This window comes from Protopterus annectens, chromosome 7.part0 (assembly GCF_019279795.1).
Source record: "Protopterus annectens isolate FY-2018-M chromosome 7.part0, PAN1.0, whole genome shotgun sequence".
Taxonomy (NCBI): domain Eukaryota; kingdom Metazoa; phylum Chordata; order Ceratodontiformes; family Protopteridae; genus Protopterus; species Protopterus annectens.
The window spans coordinates 880,643,824-880,663,823 of NC_056739.1; the positions used below are offsets into that span (position 1 = coordinate 880,643,824).

The 20,000-nt window shown below is 43.1% G+C and overlaps 1 protein-coding gene across 3 annotated transcripts in view; it reads left to right on the plus strand.

Annotated features, from left to right (window-relative positions):
- Positions 1-20,000, plus strand: part of AP4E1 (adaptor related protein complex 4 subunit epsilon 1) — a 564,842-nt gene that overhangs the window by 269,281 nt on the left and 275,561 nt on the right. For all 3 annotated transcript variants that reach the window (XM_044077456.1, XM_044077457.1, XM_044077458.1), the window contains exon 16: positions 17,463-17,598. In XM_044077456.1, the coding sequence (XP_043933391.1) occupies positions 17,463-17,598 (136 nt within the window). The remainder of the gene's footprint in view (positions 1-17,462; positions 17,599-20,000) is intronic.

Consider the following 20,000-nt stretch of genomic DNA (forward strand, 5'->3'; position numbering starts at 1 on the left):
CAGCAGTGAGGATTCAGGCTCCTTGGTTACCAGCCCAGTGTGGGGACATCACATATTAGTGGGAGTGGTGGGCATCACAGCTTCAAACAGTAGATGCAGTTCTGAAACAGGAGAGACAGCAGTGCGGGGATGCATGCTACAGGTGTAGTTAGACAGTCTTCTAAAGTAAAGCATAAGTAAATAACCCCTTTCACCAACTAATGTAATCTGTCACTCTTACTAAAATTACAGTGATTGTTAGGATGCCCCTGAAAAACCTCCTCATCAACGAAGTACACTTCACAGTGTGCTCAGATACCCTTAACTCTTACAGTGAACATCAACACTGCTAGTGGTACCAAACTCTCCAGTACCTGCAATGTATAGGATGGCCAAATGGTATGTGCTTTTGATCCAGGTGTCACTCCCCCCCCCCCCTTCAAAATAAAGAAGAGGTGTGCTGTCATTTCCCATACATCCTCGTGACTGTCCCCCTGCAGTTTTGTCTTCCTTTTCCTTTGGCTCCAAACTTTAAGATCATGTCTCAAGGTGCAAAATTAACTTTTCTTTCCTCACAAAAAAGTGTTCATATGCATTTTTATGCATGCAAACACTTTTCTGTGTGAAAAGAAAAGTTTGTTATACAGTTTTAAAAATTTCTTCCAAACGTGGAAGGCTAAATGAACAGAGCCCTGTGCATGACCGTTACATAAGTAAAACACAGTTACTTATCTACACTAATCCAGCAGAACTAGAGCTGTAAGCACTTTCTGCCCAGCCATTAGTACTAATTCCGTAAACATGATTCTGTTCATTTAGTCTTCTGCATTCAGAAGAAATCTTTAAAACTATGTATTTCTTTAAAGGCTGCAAACACTTTTGTGTGTGAAAAGGAAAGTTCATTTCATGCATTTAGACATGATTTTTTAAGTTTTCCAAAGTTGCAGCATGACCTCTTTCCCTTGATTGTAGGCTGTTTTTACTGTGCAGCCACTTTGTATCCTGTATTAATTAACTTTTTGGGGTGCTGGTAAGTTCCCAAGCATGCAGTTTGAAATTTCTTAGAGGATATTTTTCATGTACCAGGCACTTCTGGTGTCTGCTTCCTTGGGTGCTCCTACGAGGTTCCTTAAATCATAAATCTTTTTCCAGGCCTATTCAAAGAGTGATGATTTTGGCAAGTTCTGATATATTGTTTATTAAAGATTTTGGTTTAATTGCCACGTTTTAATTTTAGTTTCTATTTTTAAGAAGTTTCACATTATGGCCTTTGTCTGCTTATTTTCTAGTGTATCTTGACCCCTTATTGCTTCTACCCCCCAAGTCCTCCCTACTTCAAGCTGTCAGATTTTTATTTTTTATTTTTTTGCAGTCTCCTCCGCTTTTTTTTCCTCTTGACTTCCACTGAGGTATTGCATTTCGTTGGTGGAGAGAGAATACGTCAGGGAATCTGCAGGACTTTTTTTTTGTTCGTTTTGAACGGTGACAACCTGTGGTATATCTGTGACCTGCATGGTTCCATACATGCTCACCTAACACATTCTGTCACTGTTCCTGCTCCCTATCCACACATCACTGAAGTCGCCTTGGATGCTGCTAGGCTGCTTTTGTTATTAGTTGGGCTAGCCATCCCACCCAGTGATGAGGAAAGAACGCACCCTTTTCCCCTTCATTGCTAAATGTCTGACTCGAGCCCATTCTCATACCCATATCAGTATTGGTAGGGATGGATGTCTTACTTTTGTGGTAAGAGACCAGCTACTTTTTATGTTTTTATATTTGATTTGTTAGCGTTGTCGCCTCACAGTATAACGCTGTCCGATTCTATTCTCAGCTAGAGTCTTTTGCGTGGAGACATGCGTGAATGGGCATACCTTCATTGGAGGTTGTGCGTCAGGGCTGGTAACTCGGCACGTAAAACTCAACTACCAATCATTAGCGGACCAGAGTTCCGCTGTGGCAACCCCTAACCGGGAAAAGCCGAAAGACACAAACAAATATTTGATTTGTACTGTTTAAATTACAGTGCATTTGAATTTGATTTAAAATGTTAATTTGGGCATGTTTGGGTCCCCCACTAATCCTGTAAGCTGTACAGCTGTCATCCCATGATTTTATTGAAAAACGTCATTTTCACACAGTGAGATGGTCACCCATTTGGCAGTATCAGAAATATCAGGATTTACAATCGTTTTACTCGTGCAGGTAAGTTTTATTTTGTGCAAAATGGCAGCTCAGCGGAAGCTATTAAACATAAATGCAGTAGATCCAAAAACCCAGGCTCACCGACACTTACAACTTTTATTAAACAATTGATCAGTTAAGCGATTTTTGTCCATAGTGTCAGGACTTCTTTGAAGTGTCTTTGCATCTGAGCCTGTTGGCCTGGTTTTTGGGATCTGCTGTATTTCTGTTTACTTGTTGTCTGTGTTCGCAGTAGTTGTGTTCCCATTTTCGTGGTTATCAGGGTAACTATTTTAATACTTTGCCACTTGTACAAACTGAGTGCAATAGTATATAATAAATTTAAAGTGGCAATGGCTGCAGTACAAATTTATGATGTATATAAACACTCTTGCACCTTTACTTGTTATCAACCATGCCCCCCCCCCCCCAAAAAAAAAAATAAGGGAAACCTTTCCTTATGAAATTGTACTCATACTTTCAGCATACTTGATGGATACCTGTCAGTGCATATTGCTATGTGATTAGTATGATTATTTATGAAACCGCACTTGAGGAAACAGTATTTGTAAGATATAAAAAAAAAATAAGGGAAACCTTTCCTTATGAAATTGTACTCATACTTTCAGCATGCTTGATGGATACCTGTCAGTGCATATTGCTATGTGATTAGTATGATTATTTATGAAACCGCACTTGAGGAAACAGTATTTGTAAGATATGTTTAACAAGAAACTGCACAGTTACTTTTCTATCACACCCACATAAGTCTAATATTGATTCGGTACTCTTCAATTTGTATTCATTGTTGTTTGAAAAATGTCAAACTACTCTCTCTAATCCATGTGCCGTACTTGTCTCTTAAAGTGTGATACAGTACTTAGTTGTACTAGTAGTAGTACTAGTAATTACCGTTGATGACTTTGACTTCTAGGGTCTGGGATTTGTGGGTTCCTGTCACCTCTAAAAACCTTTTGTTTGATCTACTGTTCTATATTCATATATGTGTATCAAATTTGCCTTTGTACTTGTAGCATGAGTCATGGTTGAAAAAGGGTCATCAATCAGTCCACTTCACTGTTTTGTAAATGATTAAATTGGTAAAATTTGGCATAAAATTCAAGCATGTTAATACAATGTTGAGGTTTCCTTTTGCTTCTGCTGGCAAACGTTTTAGAAATCATGCTGAAAATATTACAAAGTTCAGTCTGTGGTCTGAAATTTGTCCACATTATGTGTACAGTTTTTAAGTTGCATCTGTCCTGCTTATGGGTTTGTCATAAGTCAAGGCAGCATGTATGCTTGCATGTGGAAAACTTAGGTGAGTTTCTGCCAAGACTCCCTTTCTTTGATATTAGAGATATTAGCTCAGCTCTGTTTTGTTTATGTTGTGTTTACATGCACATAGTTTATTTAGGAGAGCACTGTCTACAGTCTGCACTGCCAGAGCTACAGATAAGTTATGGAATCTCTTGATTTTAGGCTTGTAAGTTTGGTGAATGTATGGCAGTGAACATGTTCATATATGATGTTCCTCGTGTTTCACTGTTGCAGTCATTTCATTTGGGTAATCCTGCTGGTAGGTTGCCCGCAGTCGGCCTAATTCCAAAGTCTTGGGTCCTGCATCGGCCGCTGTTGCCCCCTCCCTGACGTCAGGTCGTCAGGGGTATAAAAGATGCGGCCGATGCCATTTTCTCCAGTCTTTCTTGCCGCGCAGTGCCCGAAGCAGAAGCAGTTTGCAAGTGCCAGTCGGCCAACTCCTGAGATTTTCGAGTTCGAATTTCAGATCCGAAGTCTTTTATAAAGCTAAGTACCCCATTGGGGAAACTTTTTTTCTTGCTCCAGAACCGATGTCAGAAAAAGTTAATAATTGTATTTCTTGTGGGAAGCAAATACCTCATAAGGACTTTCATTCTTACTGTATTCTTTGCCTAGGCCCTGATCATAATTATCTGGGTTGTCGGTTTTGTGCTAGATTTAACCAACGCACTATTAAGCATCAGTATGATTATGCTTTAAACTACTTTGGCCGCAGATTTAATTATCCAGAAATGCCGTCGGAAAGCCATCCGACTACCGGAGTTCACAAAAAACGCAAAGAAAAAGAAAGACCGAGGCCCAAAACCGACGACGAAGCTTCTCCTAATCCAGTCGCTGGTCCTCTGGCTCTCATTGAGGTGCTTTCGCAGCCCCTGATGACCGCTACTTTAAAGTCACAGGCCGCTACCGACTCCCATGTGGAGTCGGCCATGCTGCTGGAAACTCAAGGTATTGGAGCCTCGAACATTATTCCTTCAGATGGATCCGGAGCCGCTGAGCAGGCACCAGCTTCTGAGGGTGTATTCAGACCCAAACATCTATACATTAAACCAACTTCAAAGGCAAAGACTAAAGCACCTTCAAAGGCAAAGAATCTACTTCAAGAGCCATGTGGCCAGGCCTCTATGCCCTAAAAACAGATGCTCAAAATGGCCGAATACTTGATTTACCTTAATCAGGGTTTCCCATCCCCGTCCTAATAAGAGGCCTAGGCAAGAGACTGACTATGAATCTTCAGATCAGGTTTCCATTTCTTCTAATTCCTCTTCTGATCAGGAATATTCTTTTTCCCCCTATGAGGATTCTGATGCTGAAGACTCTATACCTTCAGCTTCTCCTCCTGAGGATTATTCTTTTGGGGAAACCTTACATACCATGAGGGAGCATTTCCACTGGGAGAGCCAAGATTTTTCAGAGTCTAAAAAGAGACTCAGGGATTTCCTGTTACTACCTCCGCACAAGCCACTAGCCATCCCTCCTGTGTTAGACATTGTAGATGTGTTTTCGGAGTCTAGCCTAACCCCTGACTCCTTACCTCCAGCTCCTGTTAAGCCTGACAGATATTACAGGGTTCCTGACTCAAATAAATTCCTTTTTAAAAACCCTGCTGCGGACCCAGAAACTATTTCTCAGGGTCCCAAGGGTGTTAAGGCTTTTGCTGCAAAAAACCCCTACCCCTTCTGACAGGGATTCTAGGGCACTGGATAGATGGGGAAAAAAGGTTCACACATCTGCTACCTTGGCTATAAGGGCCTTAAACTGTCAGTTTCATATGCTCAAATATCAGCAACATGTCATGGTATTGCTTAAACAGAAAATGTTAAATTCTGAATGTGCAGAAAACAAGGAACTGCAGGATATATTGCATGCAGCTGAACAAGTTGGAAAGCATACTTTGCAATGTGGTTTTAATTCTTTAGAGGCCTCCTGCAGGGCCACAGTTACAGGCTCTGTAATTAGAAGGCATGCTTGGTTAAAGGAACAAAATCTGCCTGATCATGTTAAAGTTAAATTATTGGATGCACCTTTACAGCATGATTCTTTGTTTGGTGTTAAGGCAGAGGAAGTGTTAAAATGGAGGACAAGGCTAAATCTATGCAAACGGTCAAAGATTTCTTACAAGTACAGCCACCTAGTTTTAGTAAACACTGGCCAACAAAGAATTGGTCCTTTCCTGTGTCAGACAGACCTCAAAGGGGCAGACCCAGACACCCTAGAGGCAGATCCCAGGTGCAAGGTTCATACAGGTCAAAGCAATGGGGTGCTTCTACCTCCAAAAGTGGAGAAGACAAATCACAACCTTACAGGAAACAGTCCCAATGACTTCCCCCTGCTTGCACCAAGCACTTATTTCCTAGCAGCACCCGTAGGGGGAAAATTAGCACTTTTTTCTCAAAATTGGCACCTTATAACCCAGGGCAAGTGGGTTGTAAATATCGTGTCACAAGGCTACAAGTTCCATTTCCATACCCTGCCAAAGGCAAACGGCTGGCCAGATCTACCAAAAAATCAATGGGCAAAGGCACAAAAACAAGTCTCATCCCTCATGGACATGAGGGCCTTTCAACAAGTGCCAGAGCAAAAGCGGGGACAAGGATTTTACTCAAGACTGTTCTTGGTTCCCAGAAAGGACAAGGCCTGGAGGCCAATACTGGACCTATCGATTCTGGATATACCAAAATTCAAAATGTTGACTTTACAGCAGCTACTGCCCATGTTGGGCAAGAACGCTTGGCTTGTAACTTTAGACCTAAAAGAGGCATACCTGCATGTCCCAATCAGACAAATATGTAGAAGATACCTCAGATTCAAGGCTGGCTCAATGCATTACCAATTCTCTGCACTGCCCTTTGGCTTATCTACTGCGCCCAGGGTCTTTACAAAGTGCCTGGCACCAGTAATTGCATTCTGCAGACAAAGAGGAATACAAATATATCCTTACTTGGATGACTGTCTAATTCAAGCAGAGAACAAGGACATCCTTCTACAGCATCTGGCATTTGTGAAAAAACTTCTAACATGCCTAGGGTACACAGTCAACGAAAATAAATCAAAACTCGTACCCTCTCAAGAGATAATATTCCTGGGTGCAAGCTTAAGTACAACTGCCCAAATGGCTTATCTCACGCCAGACGAACAAAGACAACTGACTACCTACTTCAAAATGTTGACAACCAAGGCCCAGTTATCTGCAAGAAAAATTCTGCAGGCTTTGGGCTTCATAGCATCCTGCATCCTACTAATTCCATATGCAAGACTGCATATGAGGAAACTTCAATGGTACCTAAAAAGTGTTTGGACTCGACATTGCCACAGCCTGGAAACTATAATTACTCTCATTCCCTGCCTGCAACAGGAGTTTCGATGGTGGGCAAAGGCTTCTCACCAAAACAAGGGACAAAGCCGTTCATATTACCCCCAGCCAGGCAGACACTAACAACGGATGCATCAGATTATACCTGGGGGGCCCACATGGCAGGAAAATGCATTCAGGGAACATGGACCTCAAAGCAAATGCATCTACATATCAATCAAAAAGAGATGCTAGCCATGGTCATGTGGTATATAAACAAGCAGGGGGGCACACATTCTTACCCCCTTTGCAGACTAGCTATGACTTTGTGGGACACAGCATTGACTTACCAAGTACATCTGCAGGCACAATTCTGCAGGCACAATTCCTGCCAGGAGGGAAAAATACTCTGGCAGACAAACTAAGCAGAAATCTCATGGATCCCCACGAGTGGCAGCTGGATCCACAAGTCTTCAGCATGATAACAGGGAAATGGGGATTCCCAAACGTAGATCTATTTGCCTCCCCTCACAGCTACCAACTAAAGAGATTTTGCACAAGGATTTATCACAGATAAGCATGGAAAGTGGATGCCCTATCCTTCAGTTGGAAAACCTGTCAGTATATGCTTTTCCCCCTCTGCCTCTCCTCCCCAAGGTACTCCTAAAGGTTTGACAGGAGAAGCCAAAAATGATACTGATTGCACCAGACTGGACCCGCCAGCACTGGTACCCAATGTTAAGGAGCTTATCTCAATTCCCAGCTTGGACCCTTCCTCAAGTACCGCATCTACTGTCCCAGCAAAACCAATCAGATCCTGCACAGCCAGCTCAGGACTTTAAACCTGGCAGCATGGCGGATAACGTAGTCATACAAAACACACCTCTCAGCAAAGCTGTGATGGATGTCATTTTGGAAGCCAGAAGGCCTAGTACTAGAAAATCTTATGCTGGAAAATGGAAGAGATTCAGTGCTTGGAACCAGGCACAAGGAACAGGTACAGCTATGCCAAATATTCCTTAGATTTTACAATACTTAACTGAGATGCTGGTCAAAGGCCAATCTTTCTCATCTATTAAAATTCATGCCGCTGCCATTTCGGCTCATTATAATGCAGAGCCACCAATCTTTTCGCATACCTTAATAAAACAGTACCTCAGAGGAGCCAAAAATTAAAAGCCTCCAAGGAGATCTCCAATGCCTGCATGGGACCTCAACTATGTTTTGGAAAAACTCACCCTGCCTCCTTTTGAACCAGCTGCTACTGCTGATATAAAGTTTTTATCATGGAAAACAGCTCTGCTCCTAGCAATAACTTCTGCAAGACGTGATGTCCTTCAAGAATGCAACTGCAGTCATAACATGTGGGTTGTCCTGCCTCAGGCAGCCCTCGGTCGGCCGGATTCCAAAGTCTGGGTCCGACGTCGGCTGATGTCGCATTTCTCTCCGATGTCAGAGCGGCTGGAGTACATAAGCATCAGCCGACGCCATTTTCTTCAGTCTTTCTTGCCGCGCGGTGCCCGAAGCAGAAGCAGTTCGCAAGTGCCGGTCGGTCAGCTCCACAGCTCCTGTATTCTTCGATACCGAAGTCATCAAAAAAGCTAAGTACCCCGTTGGGGACCTTTTCTTGCCTCAGCCAATGTCAGAAATTACTGGAAAAGTTAACAATTGTCTTTCTTGTGGTAAACAAATACCTCATAAGGATTTCCACTCTTACTGTCTTCCTTGCCTGGGCCCAGACCACGACGTCTCGGCCTGTGTAGCCTGTGGTCGCTTCAACAAGCGCACTCTCAGGCACCGGGCGGAGTTCGCTGAAGATTTTTTCGCCGATAAATTTGCTTACACCATGCCGTCGGATCTTCTGACATCGCAAACTCCCAAAAAGCGAAAAGATCGGGACCGACATCCTCGGCCCGTGTCTACCACAGGCTCCACGCCAAAACCTAGCGCGAGTGCTCCGGTTCCCTCTGAGACGGTCTCCCCACCGCTCCGAACCGAAGACATCGCATTACCGATGACTCCGATTCCGGACATCACTCTGCCAGTTATCGATTTTCCTCCGGATACCGAAACCGAGGAAATGCCCGAGACCATTGCTGTAGACAAGGTCACTCCTGCACGTGGAGCTGCCAGGCCTCCTATGGCCATGTCTATTAAGGCCTACACTAGGGCTAAGGCAGCCAGCAAAACAAAGCATATTACTTCTAAATCCTTACCTCAGCCTACTCCAGAGACACAAATTATGTCCATGGCTGCTGATTTAATTTCCATGATTAGAGGTTCACAGGCCCGTCCTGAGAGAGGATCCCAGCCTCCTTCTGATAAAAGGCCCCGGGTTGAACCCTCTGACCCTATTCCTTCAGATGAAGATTCTGAGGGCTCTGTCCACTCTGATAGCCAGGAAGAGCTCTTCCAGACCTATGAGGACTCGGATGCAGAAGATTCCATCCTCGGCCTCCCTCCTGAGGATATTTCTTTTGGGGAAGTTCTGCACACCATGAGGGAACATTTCAAGTGGCAAGGTCAGGAATATTCTGATTCTAGGAAACGCCTTAGGACTTTCCTTAAGAAGCCCCAGCAGAGGCCCTTAGCTATTCCTCCTGTACTTGATGTTCTGGATGATTTATATTCTGACTCTAGTGCTACCCCTGATTCTCTTCCTCCTGCTCCAGCCAAGCCAGAGAGGTATTACAGGGTCCCAGAAACTCATTCCCATTTATTCAGGGCCCATACTGCTGATTTGGAAACTATTTCACAGGGGCCTAAAGGAGTTTCAGCCTCCACCTCTAAAAATCCATTGCCCTCCAACAGGGAAGCTAGGTCATTAGAGAGATGGGGCAAAAAGGTTTACACATCCACTACCTTATCTATGAGAGCTTTAAATTGTCTTTTTCATATGTTACAATATCAGGATTACCTGTTAGAAGATTTACAAAAAACATTAGCCACTCCTGATCCTTTACACAGGAAGACTTTGCAGGAAGCTGTACATAACACTCAGCAAGTAAGCAATCACTTCCTGCAGTGTGGATATGATGCACTGGAAGCTTCATGTAGGGCAGCTATGACAGGGGCAGTCATTCGTAGACATGCTTGGTTAAAAGATCAACCTGTACCAGATCATGTAAAAGCAAAACTTCTGGATGCACCTTTGGGAAAGAACAAGCTTTTGGTGCGAATGCTAAGGATGTGTTAAAGACCATAGAAGAAAAAGCAAAATCTGTTCAGACGGTGAAAGATTTCCTCCAGGTTCAACCTCCCAGATTCAGTAGGAATTGGCCTTCTAAAAACTGGTCCTTTCCTAATCCAGAAAAGTTTCAAAGGGGTAAGAACAGACGTGGCCGAGGAAGAGGCCAATACAGAGGCCCTTACAGGGGACGACAATGGCAGCCAGGAAACCAAAGAAGTGACGCAGGGGTTTCACCTGCCCCACAACCACAATCTCAATGACTTTCCTCTACTACCGCCTACCAGGGAACAAATAGAAGCTCCCTTGGGCGGGAAATTATCTCTGTTTGCAGAAAATTGGCACAGACTGACAAAGGACAAATGGATTTTGGACATTATAGACCGAGGGTACAGGTTTCATTTTCATACCTTACCAAGAAAACAAGGCATGCCAAACCTACCACAAAACCAGAGTGCAGAGGCTATCAAGCAAATCACTCTGCTTACTCGGATGAAAGCAATAGAAAGAGTTCCACAACAAGAACAAGACCAGGGGTTTTACTCAAGACTGTTCCTTGTTCCAAGAAAAGAATCTCAATGGAGACCAATACTGGACTTGTCCGCATTAAACACCTTTCTCATAGTACCAAAGTTCAAAATGCTGACTCTACAGCAACTCCTTCCCATGCTGGGCAAGGGGTCTTGGCTGATTACTCTGGACCTCAAGGAGGCATACCTGCATGTCCCTATCAGACACAGCTGCAGAAGATACCTCAGATTTCTTGCAGGGCCAGAGCATTATCAATTCTCAGCATTGCCATTTGACTTATCTACTGCGCCCAGAGTATTCACAAAATGCCTGGCTTCAGTAATTGCTCATTGCAGGCTCCAGGGGATACAGATTTACCCGTACCTGGACGACTGCCTCATACAAGTGGACGACAAATTGATGTTGACAAAAAATCTGGATTATGTCATACGATTACTTCAAGCTCTGGGATACACAGTCAACTTCCAAAAGTCAAGACAGCAGCCATCCCAGCAAATAATCTTCTTAGGAGCCAAACTAGACACAGCCTCTCAGATGGCTTACCTGACGGAAGACAAGCAAGAGAAGTTAACTCATTACTTCAAAGGTTTAGCAAAACTCACCCAGATGACTGCAAGGAGATTCCAACAGGCCCTGGGTTACATGGCATCCTGCATTCTCCTGGTTCCATTAGCAAGACTACACATGAGAAAGCTTCAATGGTACCTAAAAAGCATTTGGTCTCAACACAGCAACAACTTGGAGACAATCATACCGCTCATTCCATGCCTACAAAAGGAATTCCTATGGTGGGCCTCGATGAGCCAGGCAAACACAGGTATGTCATTCAAAAAAACACAGATAACACAGACCATGACCACAGATGCCTCAGACCTTGGATGGGGGGCGCACATGGAAGGCAGGTGTATACAAGGACAATGGTCTCCAAAGGAAACACATCTGCATATAAACCAAAAGGAAATGCTGGCAGTAATGCATGCCATCGAGGCCTTTCAACACCAGCTCCAGCAAGGCAATTTACTGATACGGACAGACAACACCACTGTGATGTGGTACATAAACAAGCAAGGGGGCACCCACTCTTACCCCCTTTGCAGACTGACAATGCATCTTTGGGAGAAATCACTGAGCCTAAACATCCAGTTACAATCCCAGTTTGTTCCAGGAAAAGACAATATGTTGGCGGACAGCCTAAGCAGGAATTTCACAGATCCACACGAGTGGAGGTTACATCCGAAGGCCTTCACACAACTCACTTCGACATGGGGCAAGCCAGAAGTGGACCTATTTGCCTCTCACCTCAACCATCTTCTACCAAAATTCTGCACAAGGACATACCATCCAAAAGCTTGGAAAATAGATGCCCTCTCATTCAACTGGAACTCCCTAACAATCTATGCATTCCCACCTCTGCCACTGATGACCTCAGTATTACTAAAGATCAAAGCAGAGAGACCCAAGGGAATCATAACAGCTCCGGACTGGCCAAGACAACACTGGTACCCACTACTACGGAGCATGTGTCACACCAGGAGGTGGGCCCTTCCCCAATGGCCTCTACTTTTGACTCAACACAATTTCGAAACAGTGCATCCAAATCTTCAGACACTGCAGCTAACAGCCTGGGAGATCCCATAAATAACTTCAACCTATCTCTCTCCAAGGAAGTTCAGCGGATACAAACAGAGGCTCGAAGACCATCCACCAGAAAGGTTTACTTAGCAAAGTGGAAAAGATTCAGCAATTGGAATACCAGCAAGGGACATGATGCATCATTGTTGAACATCCCACTCATCTTGGAATATTTGGCAGATATGTTAAAGAACAGCCTCTCATATTCTTCCATAAAGATACATGCATCTGCTATTTCAGCTAGATACAACACTGATCCCCCTGTTTTTTCACAGCCTTTACTAAGGCAATTCCTCAGGGGAATCAAGAACATTAAGCCACCAAGAAAGGCCCCGGTGCCAGCCTTGGGACCTCAATTTTGTCCTAGAAAAACTGACTCTACCTCCATTCGAGCCAGCAGCTTCAGTTGACTTGCAGTTTCTCTCATGGAAGACCGCTTTCCTGTTGGCAATTACTTCAGCAAGAAGGATTTCAGAGCTACAGGCCCTAATGGCAATACCACCCTTCATTATTTTTCACAGAGACAGGGTTTCATTAAGGACCAACCCTACTTTTATGCCAAAGGTGGTATCTAGGGTTTCTTTAAATCAAGCCATTCATCTGCCTGCTTTCTTCCCCAATCCTGAGAATAAGGGGGAAAGACTGTTGCATACCTTGGACATTCACAGACAACTTCGATACTACCTGGACAGAACCAAGGCCAGTAGGAAGTCTGAACAACGTTTTGTAGCTTACGCCCCTGCAGTCCAAGGAAAAGCAATTTCAAAACAGACTATTTCAAAATGGATTGGGCATTGCATCAGATTCTGTTATTCCTTTCATGGAAAGACTGTTCCAGCCAGTGTCAGACCACATTCCACCAGAGCTACAGCCACCTATACAGCATTTTTAAGAGGGGTGCCTACTAAGGACATTCTAGAAGCTGCTACATGGAGCTCCGTGCATACATTCTCCAAACACTACAATCTCCCTCTATACTCCAGATCCAGAGCAGGCTTTGCTTCGGCAGTCCTGCAGGGTTTGATTGCCACACCATCTTTTTCCTAGAGCATTCCTCCTCCCCCAGCTAAGCTATGGTATTCTACCCACATGTTATGACTGCAGTTGCATTCTTGAAGGACATAGTACAGTTTTGTACCTACCATAAATGTAGATGTCCGATAGACATGCAACTTCAGTCGGATTTTCCCTCCCTCCATACCCCTCTATGCCTAGGGTCCACTCCTATCCCTGTTGCTCTTAGCTGGGGATATCTGTTATGGTGTATTTGTTTTATTGCTCATTTATTTGTTTGGAATCCTGTTTTTGTCTTCCAATTTGATTACAGCCTTCCTTGGAGGGCACCTGGCATCTGGGGCAAGAAACACTGAAGAAAATGGCGTCGGCTGATGCTTATGTACTCCAGCCGCTCTGACGGAGAGAAATGCGACATCAGCCGACGTCGGACCCAGACTTTGGAATCCGGCCGACCGAGGGCTGCCTGAGGCAGGACAACCCACATGTTATGACTGCAGTTGCATGTCTATCGGACATCTACATTTATGGTAGGTACAAAACTGTACTTTTCAGAGCTACAGACACTCATGGCTGTGGAAACTTTTATCATTTTTTATCCGGACAGGGTCTCCCTGAGGACAAACCCAACATTTATGCCTAAAGTGGTGTCCAGTGTGGCTCTTAACCAAACCATTCATCTGCCAACTTTTTATCCAAATCCACAGAACAAGGGGGAAATAATTCTGCATTCTTTGGATGTGCACAGACAGCTTAGATTCTACATGGACAGAACCAAAGTTTTCAGAAAGACAGAGCAATTACTAGTGGCATATGCTGCAGGATCACAAGGAAAGGCTATCTCAAAGCAGACTATTTCAAAATGGATGGCCCACTGCATTCATTTCTGCTACTTACAACATGGCAAGCCAGTGCCTAAGGGCATTAGGCCACATTCCAGCATAGCTGTAGCCACTTCAGCGGCCTTTTTCAGGAGAGTACCAACCAAGGACGTTTTAGAGGCAGCTACTTGGAGGTCAGTGCACACCTTTACAAAGCACTATCATCTGCCACTCTACTCTAAATCCAGGGCAGGCTTTGCCACTGCAGTTCTGCAGGGACTCATAGCCGCTCCTAATGCGGTTTAGCTCCAGCCTCCCAACCATAGCTTTGGGAATCTACCCAAATGTAATGACTGCAACAGTGAAACACGAAGAACATAGTACAGTTGTGTACACTTACCATAAATGTAGATGTTCGAGTGTATTCACTGTTGCAGTCCAGGTTACCCACCCACCATCCCCTATCTTTCCTTCTCTGGTTTATGCGACCTATGTTGGTGTATTTGCTTGTAGATGAAGGTAAAGCTTATATTGGTGGATGTATTCATACATATATAAATTTTGGCTACCCTTTTAGGGGGCAACTGACATCTGGGGCAAGAAAAATTAAAGAAAATGGCGTCGGCCGCATCTTTTATACCTCTGATGACCTGACATCAGGGAGGGGGTGACAGCGGCCGATGCAGGACCCAGGACTTTGGAATTCAGGCCAACTGAGGGCAACCTGCCAGCAGGATTACCCAAATGTAATGACTGCAACAGTGAATACACTCGAACATCTACATTTATGGTAAGTGTACACAACTGTACTTATCGTGCGTAGCTCAGCATGAAAGTTAACATAATTGGAGAAGAAATGCAATATGTAATAATGTTTGTGTTAAATTGGATTAAAGTTGTGTTTGGAAAACCAAGACATTAAAAATTAAGAATTAGTTTGATTCTGTAGTGTTGAGGGATAAAGCCTTAACCATGACCAAGACAATCCAAGTTCATTTATCGATCAGTTGCTCTAAGAGCCATTTGGGGAGGATGGAATTGAATGACTGGCATAAGCTCACTCGTCCTGGGGGGTAGAGAAAAGTATTTGCCACTTGGATGATTGCCACCCACAGAGAGGCTTGAATTGGCACCAAAATATTAGGACTGGGAAATGTAGGCTTGGCAGTCCCAGACTGGTGAATGGATAGCCTTCTTTTTGCATGTTGGTGAAAGTTTGCAAATTTGGCAGTAACAAATGCACATACACAGGAAGTTTGTCAGATGCACTCTAGTGATATGAGTTCTCACATACGCCACTGGAATTGGGGTTAGGGCCTCTCTAGAAATGCTCTCATTCCTGGAATTACCAGTAAGGGCATAGACCCACCTCCATTACAGCTGGGATGGCAACTTCTGTAGTCAGCTTTTACATTTGTGCTTTGCATACCTCATGTAGGGGGAATGTGCCCAGGACTGTTGAAGACGTTGGCAGGCATACAGGGCAAAATTGTGTACAGATAAAGTAAGTTGAAAGATGAGGTTTACATGTAGAGGTAGAATTGGCATTTCGTAAACATTTTGTAATAAATACAGGACCTTCATTGTTGTGAGAAGTTTCTTCTACACCGTCTGCTACTACATGATTATTTGTGTCTCATGCTTTTGTGATATTTCAGTGTACTTCATCAATGGAAGTCAGCATTTGGCACTTACAGATGTTCAGTTTTTTTTATTTATTTTCTTTTTTTGTACTTGCAAATCCTGTATGAGAAAAATGTAATTGTTGCTATATTCAGATGCACAGGTTTCACAATAATGCTGTTGGATGTAGCATTTTCGTACTTCACCTATCTAGCTCAATTTATCAGGGTTCCTTTTCTGTACCAGCACCAACTCTTCTAATTGTTTGTACTGCAAGTATCCCTAGTGTGTCAAGATAAGTGTCATCTTGTTTCATCTAAATTTCTTTTTCACCATCTTCTGTGTTTATGTGGTCTCCAGTGAAGCTTCAAAACAGGTCTCTGCCTTCCAGTTTCAGAGGTTTTATGTACTTGTATAACAGCCCCCAGAGCTTGAGCCTTTTTAAGGGATATGACCAAGATTGGTCCATGTTTGCTGACAACTTGATATTATCATCTGATGCACACAAGCTGTCATTATATAAGTTCTGGACCTTAATTTTACTGCATGGGTTTGCAGCTTCATGAATATAAGGTGATTACCAAAAGATTTAAAGTTATGTGGTGTCAGTGACCTATCTTTGCAGTGCTGGATTGGGTATTCATTGCACTTTGAAAAACCTAAGACTGGCAAAAAAACATTTTCATTAGCAGTAATAAGTTGTTATAAACTGCTCCAGAGCTGTGACTGGTTGCATGTATAATATAAGCAAAGCACTCAACAGCTGTGAGCGTACGTATGCAGAGTTCTTCCACCACTGGAAGATGTGTATGCTTCTAGGCTGCCCATAAAGGCAGATTTATTACATTACTTACTAATTCTGATTCAGTAAAAGCAGTTCCATGAAAAATGAATTAATTAATTTACATTTTTTAATAAGGGAGGTAGGGTTATGGTTTATGGATTATATTTGGTGAATGTGCATCTACCAAAGTTAGAGGAATATATTCTGTGGTTCAGGTATTTCTAAGGGATTTACCTATGCAGTGGACTTGATGCACTATCCAGGATGTAATCTGCCGTACATTCATTGAGTGCTGTCATAGGCTGTGCCTCACTCATGACCCTGAATAGGATTAAGAAGGTAATAAAAAAAATAAGAATGACTCCTTTGAAATCACTGTGCCAGCATAATCCTTACTGGTTTGACTTTTAATTGAATTAAGCATTATGTTGTGCATCCCCTGTTTTTATATCTCACTGGTCCTAACTGTTGTCGAATGCAGCATTGCTATGTGTACTCCTTGAAGTTCTCTCAGACAACTAGAAAAGAGGCAGCAGTTCCTTACTAGAAAAATCATTGGACTGGAAATTTTAAATTGTTTAGAAAGGCTTAGAGAATTATCATTAATCACTGCTTTTTTATACGTTACTTGGGGGTGACTTGTGCCTAGTTTGTAAGGGAGTGTCTAATCCTGTTCTTCCTGAAAGTCTGTGCCTGGGGTAACTGCCAGAGCTAACACTGGATCAAGAAAACTAAAGATAAATGTCATTAATTTGAAAAAGTCATACATTATACACCTTCTAGGATCATGGAAGAAGTTTCCCTATACAATCAGAATAAGTTTTTTTTAATTCCCTTTATTGTCTTGATACATGTATAGATAGTAGAAAATATCAACACTGTATTCTGACATTCTTCTTGAAAAGCCAGTAGGTAATAAGCTCCCAAATAAAGAAAATCAGTTGAAAGAGGATGAAAGACGTGAGATAAACTGAATATTTCAGACCATTCTGCTGTTCATTTATTGTACTTTTTATATTTATAGCAAGATTAAATATTAGTGAAGATTGTGTATTTATTTAATAGCACATTTAGGTATAATATGTTTTATTTCAGCTCTGAATTTTGAACCATATGGACTACCATTTCATGTAAGCCCTCCTTCCTTGTCTGTTACTGGTCGACAGTCTCCAACAGGTCTTTCAGTCAGTTCGGAGCTTTCTGATAACAGCACGGAAACAGGAAAGAAAGGGTAAGTTTGTGTTAACAGCAGACTTGACACTTTCTCCAACACTGTGATTCATAGTACAAGTATGTTTTTGTTAGATAGAGTTAGGGTTCTTTTCACATGTTGTAATAGTTTGGAAACATGGCAGTTTACATTGTGTTTTTTCAAGAGTAAATAGGCAGTGGTAGAATTTATAACGATTTATTTTAACACACATATATATATTAAAATGGGTCTACTTCACATAATCGAACATCCAGATGTTCGATTTTCATATGGCGAAGACCATATGATCGAAACTTAGATTTTTCGAAAATGTGAAAAAAGAATAAAAAAACTAAACAGTGCTAGCTGGGGGAAGACTCCTGCACCCCCGACATCCCCTGCTTTTTAAATATACCAACTCCGAGATCGCACTACATTGCCGTAAAGGGAAATCTTCCCATTCCACGCTCTATGGAGATCCCCATTCAGACCGTTTGAACTTTTAAAAGTTCGATCATATAGTCTCGGCTATATGAAAGTCGAGCTTTTAAAAGTTCGACCATCTGAAAGGGACCCATATAAATGTGTGTGTGTGTGTGTGTGTGTGTGTGTGTGTGTGTGTGTGTGTATATATATATATATATATATATATATATATATATATATATATATACACGTAGGTACTAGCCTACGGCCCAAGGCCCTAAGTAAGCCTAGCCAACAAGGTTCCCTGGCTTACGCCACCCAAGAAAGTTAATTTCCTGTGCCCCTGTCGAGCAGAGCCACAGAAGTGATTCCCGGGGTGTATTTCCTATTTCCCGATTTTTCTTAGAGTGCTAATGAGGAACTTTGCTTGACATAGATGGGTCACTTGTTCCATAGTATAGGAAGTCTCTAGGACAGGAATCTATCCCTCCGGCATGTCCTGTTTATTGTGGTAACAAAGTTTAGGTCCCTAGAGCGTGTAGGTTGAAGGGATTGGGATTTCTTTAGGTATAGCATGTCCAACAGCTCTGGGTTTAACATAGCTTTATATGTTAGGCAGAGATCTCCTCGTAGTAGGCGATATGCTATAGAGTAAAGCTGGAGTTTTTTGAGACAGTCAGTGTAGGGAATCTGTTTGAGGCCAGTAATCCTCTTTGTGAGGTGCTTCTGTGGCCTTTCCAGCTGCTGCAGATGTCTTGTGAGGTACATTCCAAAAGGGGCATTGTACTCTATAATGGGTCTAATGAGTGCTGAGTAGAGGGGAACAATGACCTCTTGGATGAGAACCCTTTTGTGATGAGATGTGCCACATAGAAGGATTTCCTGACTACTGTGGCGATGTTATTATCAAAGGAGAGTCTACTGTCCACCTGAGTCCCAAGGTCTCTTATCACACATTTGGCGTTAAATAGACTGCCGTTTATGTGGTAGTTCATTGGTACAGAGTTTTTACCAAAGGGGATGACAATGCACTTTTTGGCATTGAGCTTGAGACCATGCCTCTGACACCAGGCATCTGTCTCAGTGAGACCCTTCTGTAGGATGTCCACATCATTTGGGGACTTGACTATGGCTCCTAGTTTGCAATCATCTGCGAACTCTGTTAGCCAGAGGCCTTCTGTGTTAGCCTATACTTCAGAGAAGTAGATATAAACAGGAGTGGTCCCAGGACTGAACCTTGTGGTACTCCACCACTGGTTTGAAGTCAGATTTGGAGTCTGCAACTTTCAGTGTGGGTTTCTGTCAGTGAGCCAGTTGGCAACCCATCTTGTGATGTAGGGATTTATACAGAGTTTAGTGAGTTTAGCTATAATTCCAGAATGGGGGGCGGTGTCGAAAGCCTTGGCGAGGTCAAGATAGGCTATGTGAACTACCTTCCCCTCATCTAAGGCTTTGGTGACTGCCTCAAAGAAGTTGATCAGGTTCAGAAGGCATGATCTGCCTTTCACAAACCCGAACTAGGTGGGGTCCAGACTTTGGAGGTTAAAATTGTCTTTGTTTATGAGTTCCATGATGAATATGTTCCATGGCCTTGCAGACCAGGCTCGTCCGGCTAATAGGGTGATAGTTCCCAGGCTCACTGGTGGCTCCCCCTTTGTGGAATGAGATAACTGTTGCTGTGTGCCATTCAGTGGACACAAAGCCTGATGTGAGACTACGATTGAACATGGTGCTTAGCTGGGGAGCCAGTTAGTTCTGATGTTCGTGTAAAACGCAGCCTGGGATGTTGTCCGGTCCCATGGATGCTGTGTTTTTGGTTTTAGAGAGTGCAGCTTTTACCTGCTTAGATGTGATTACAGGGACTCTGCATTCTTCCTGTATAGATATGGGCCCTTTAGGGGATGAGTGGGGGGGGGGGGTAAAGTTAGCACTGAACTTATCTGCCAGGATGTTTGCAATATCAGTTAGTTCTGTAATTTTCGTGCCGTTGTGCTGTAACTCAGAGCAGATCTGGG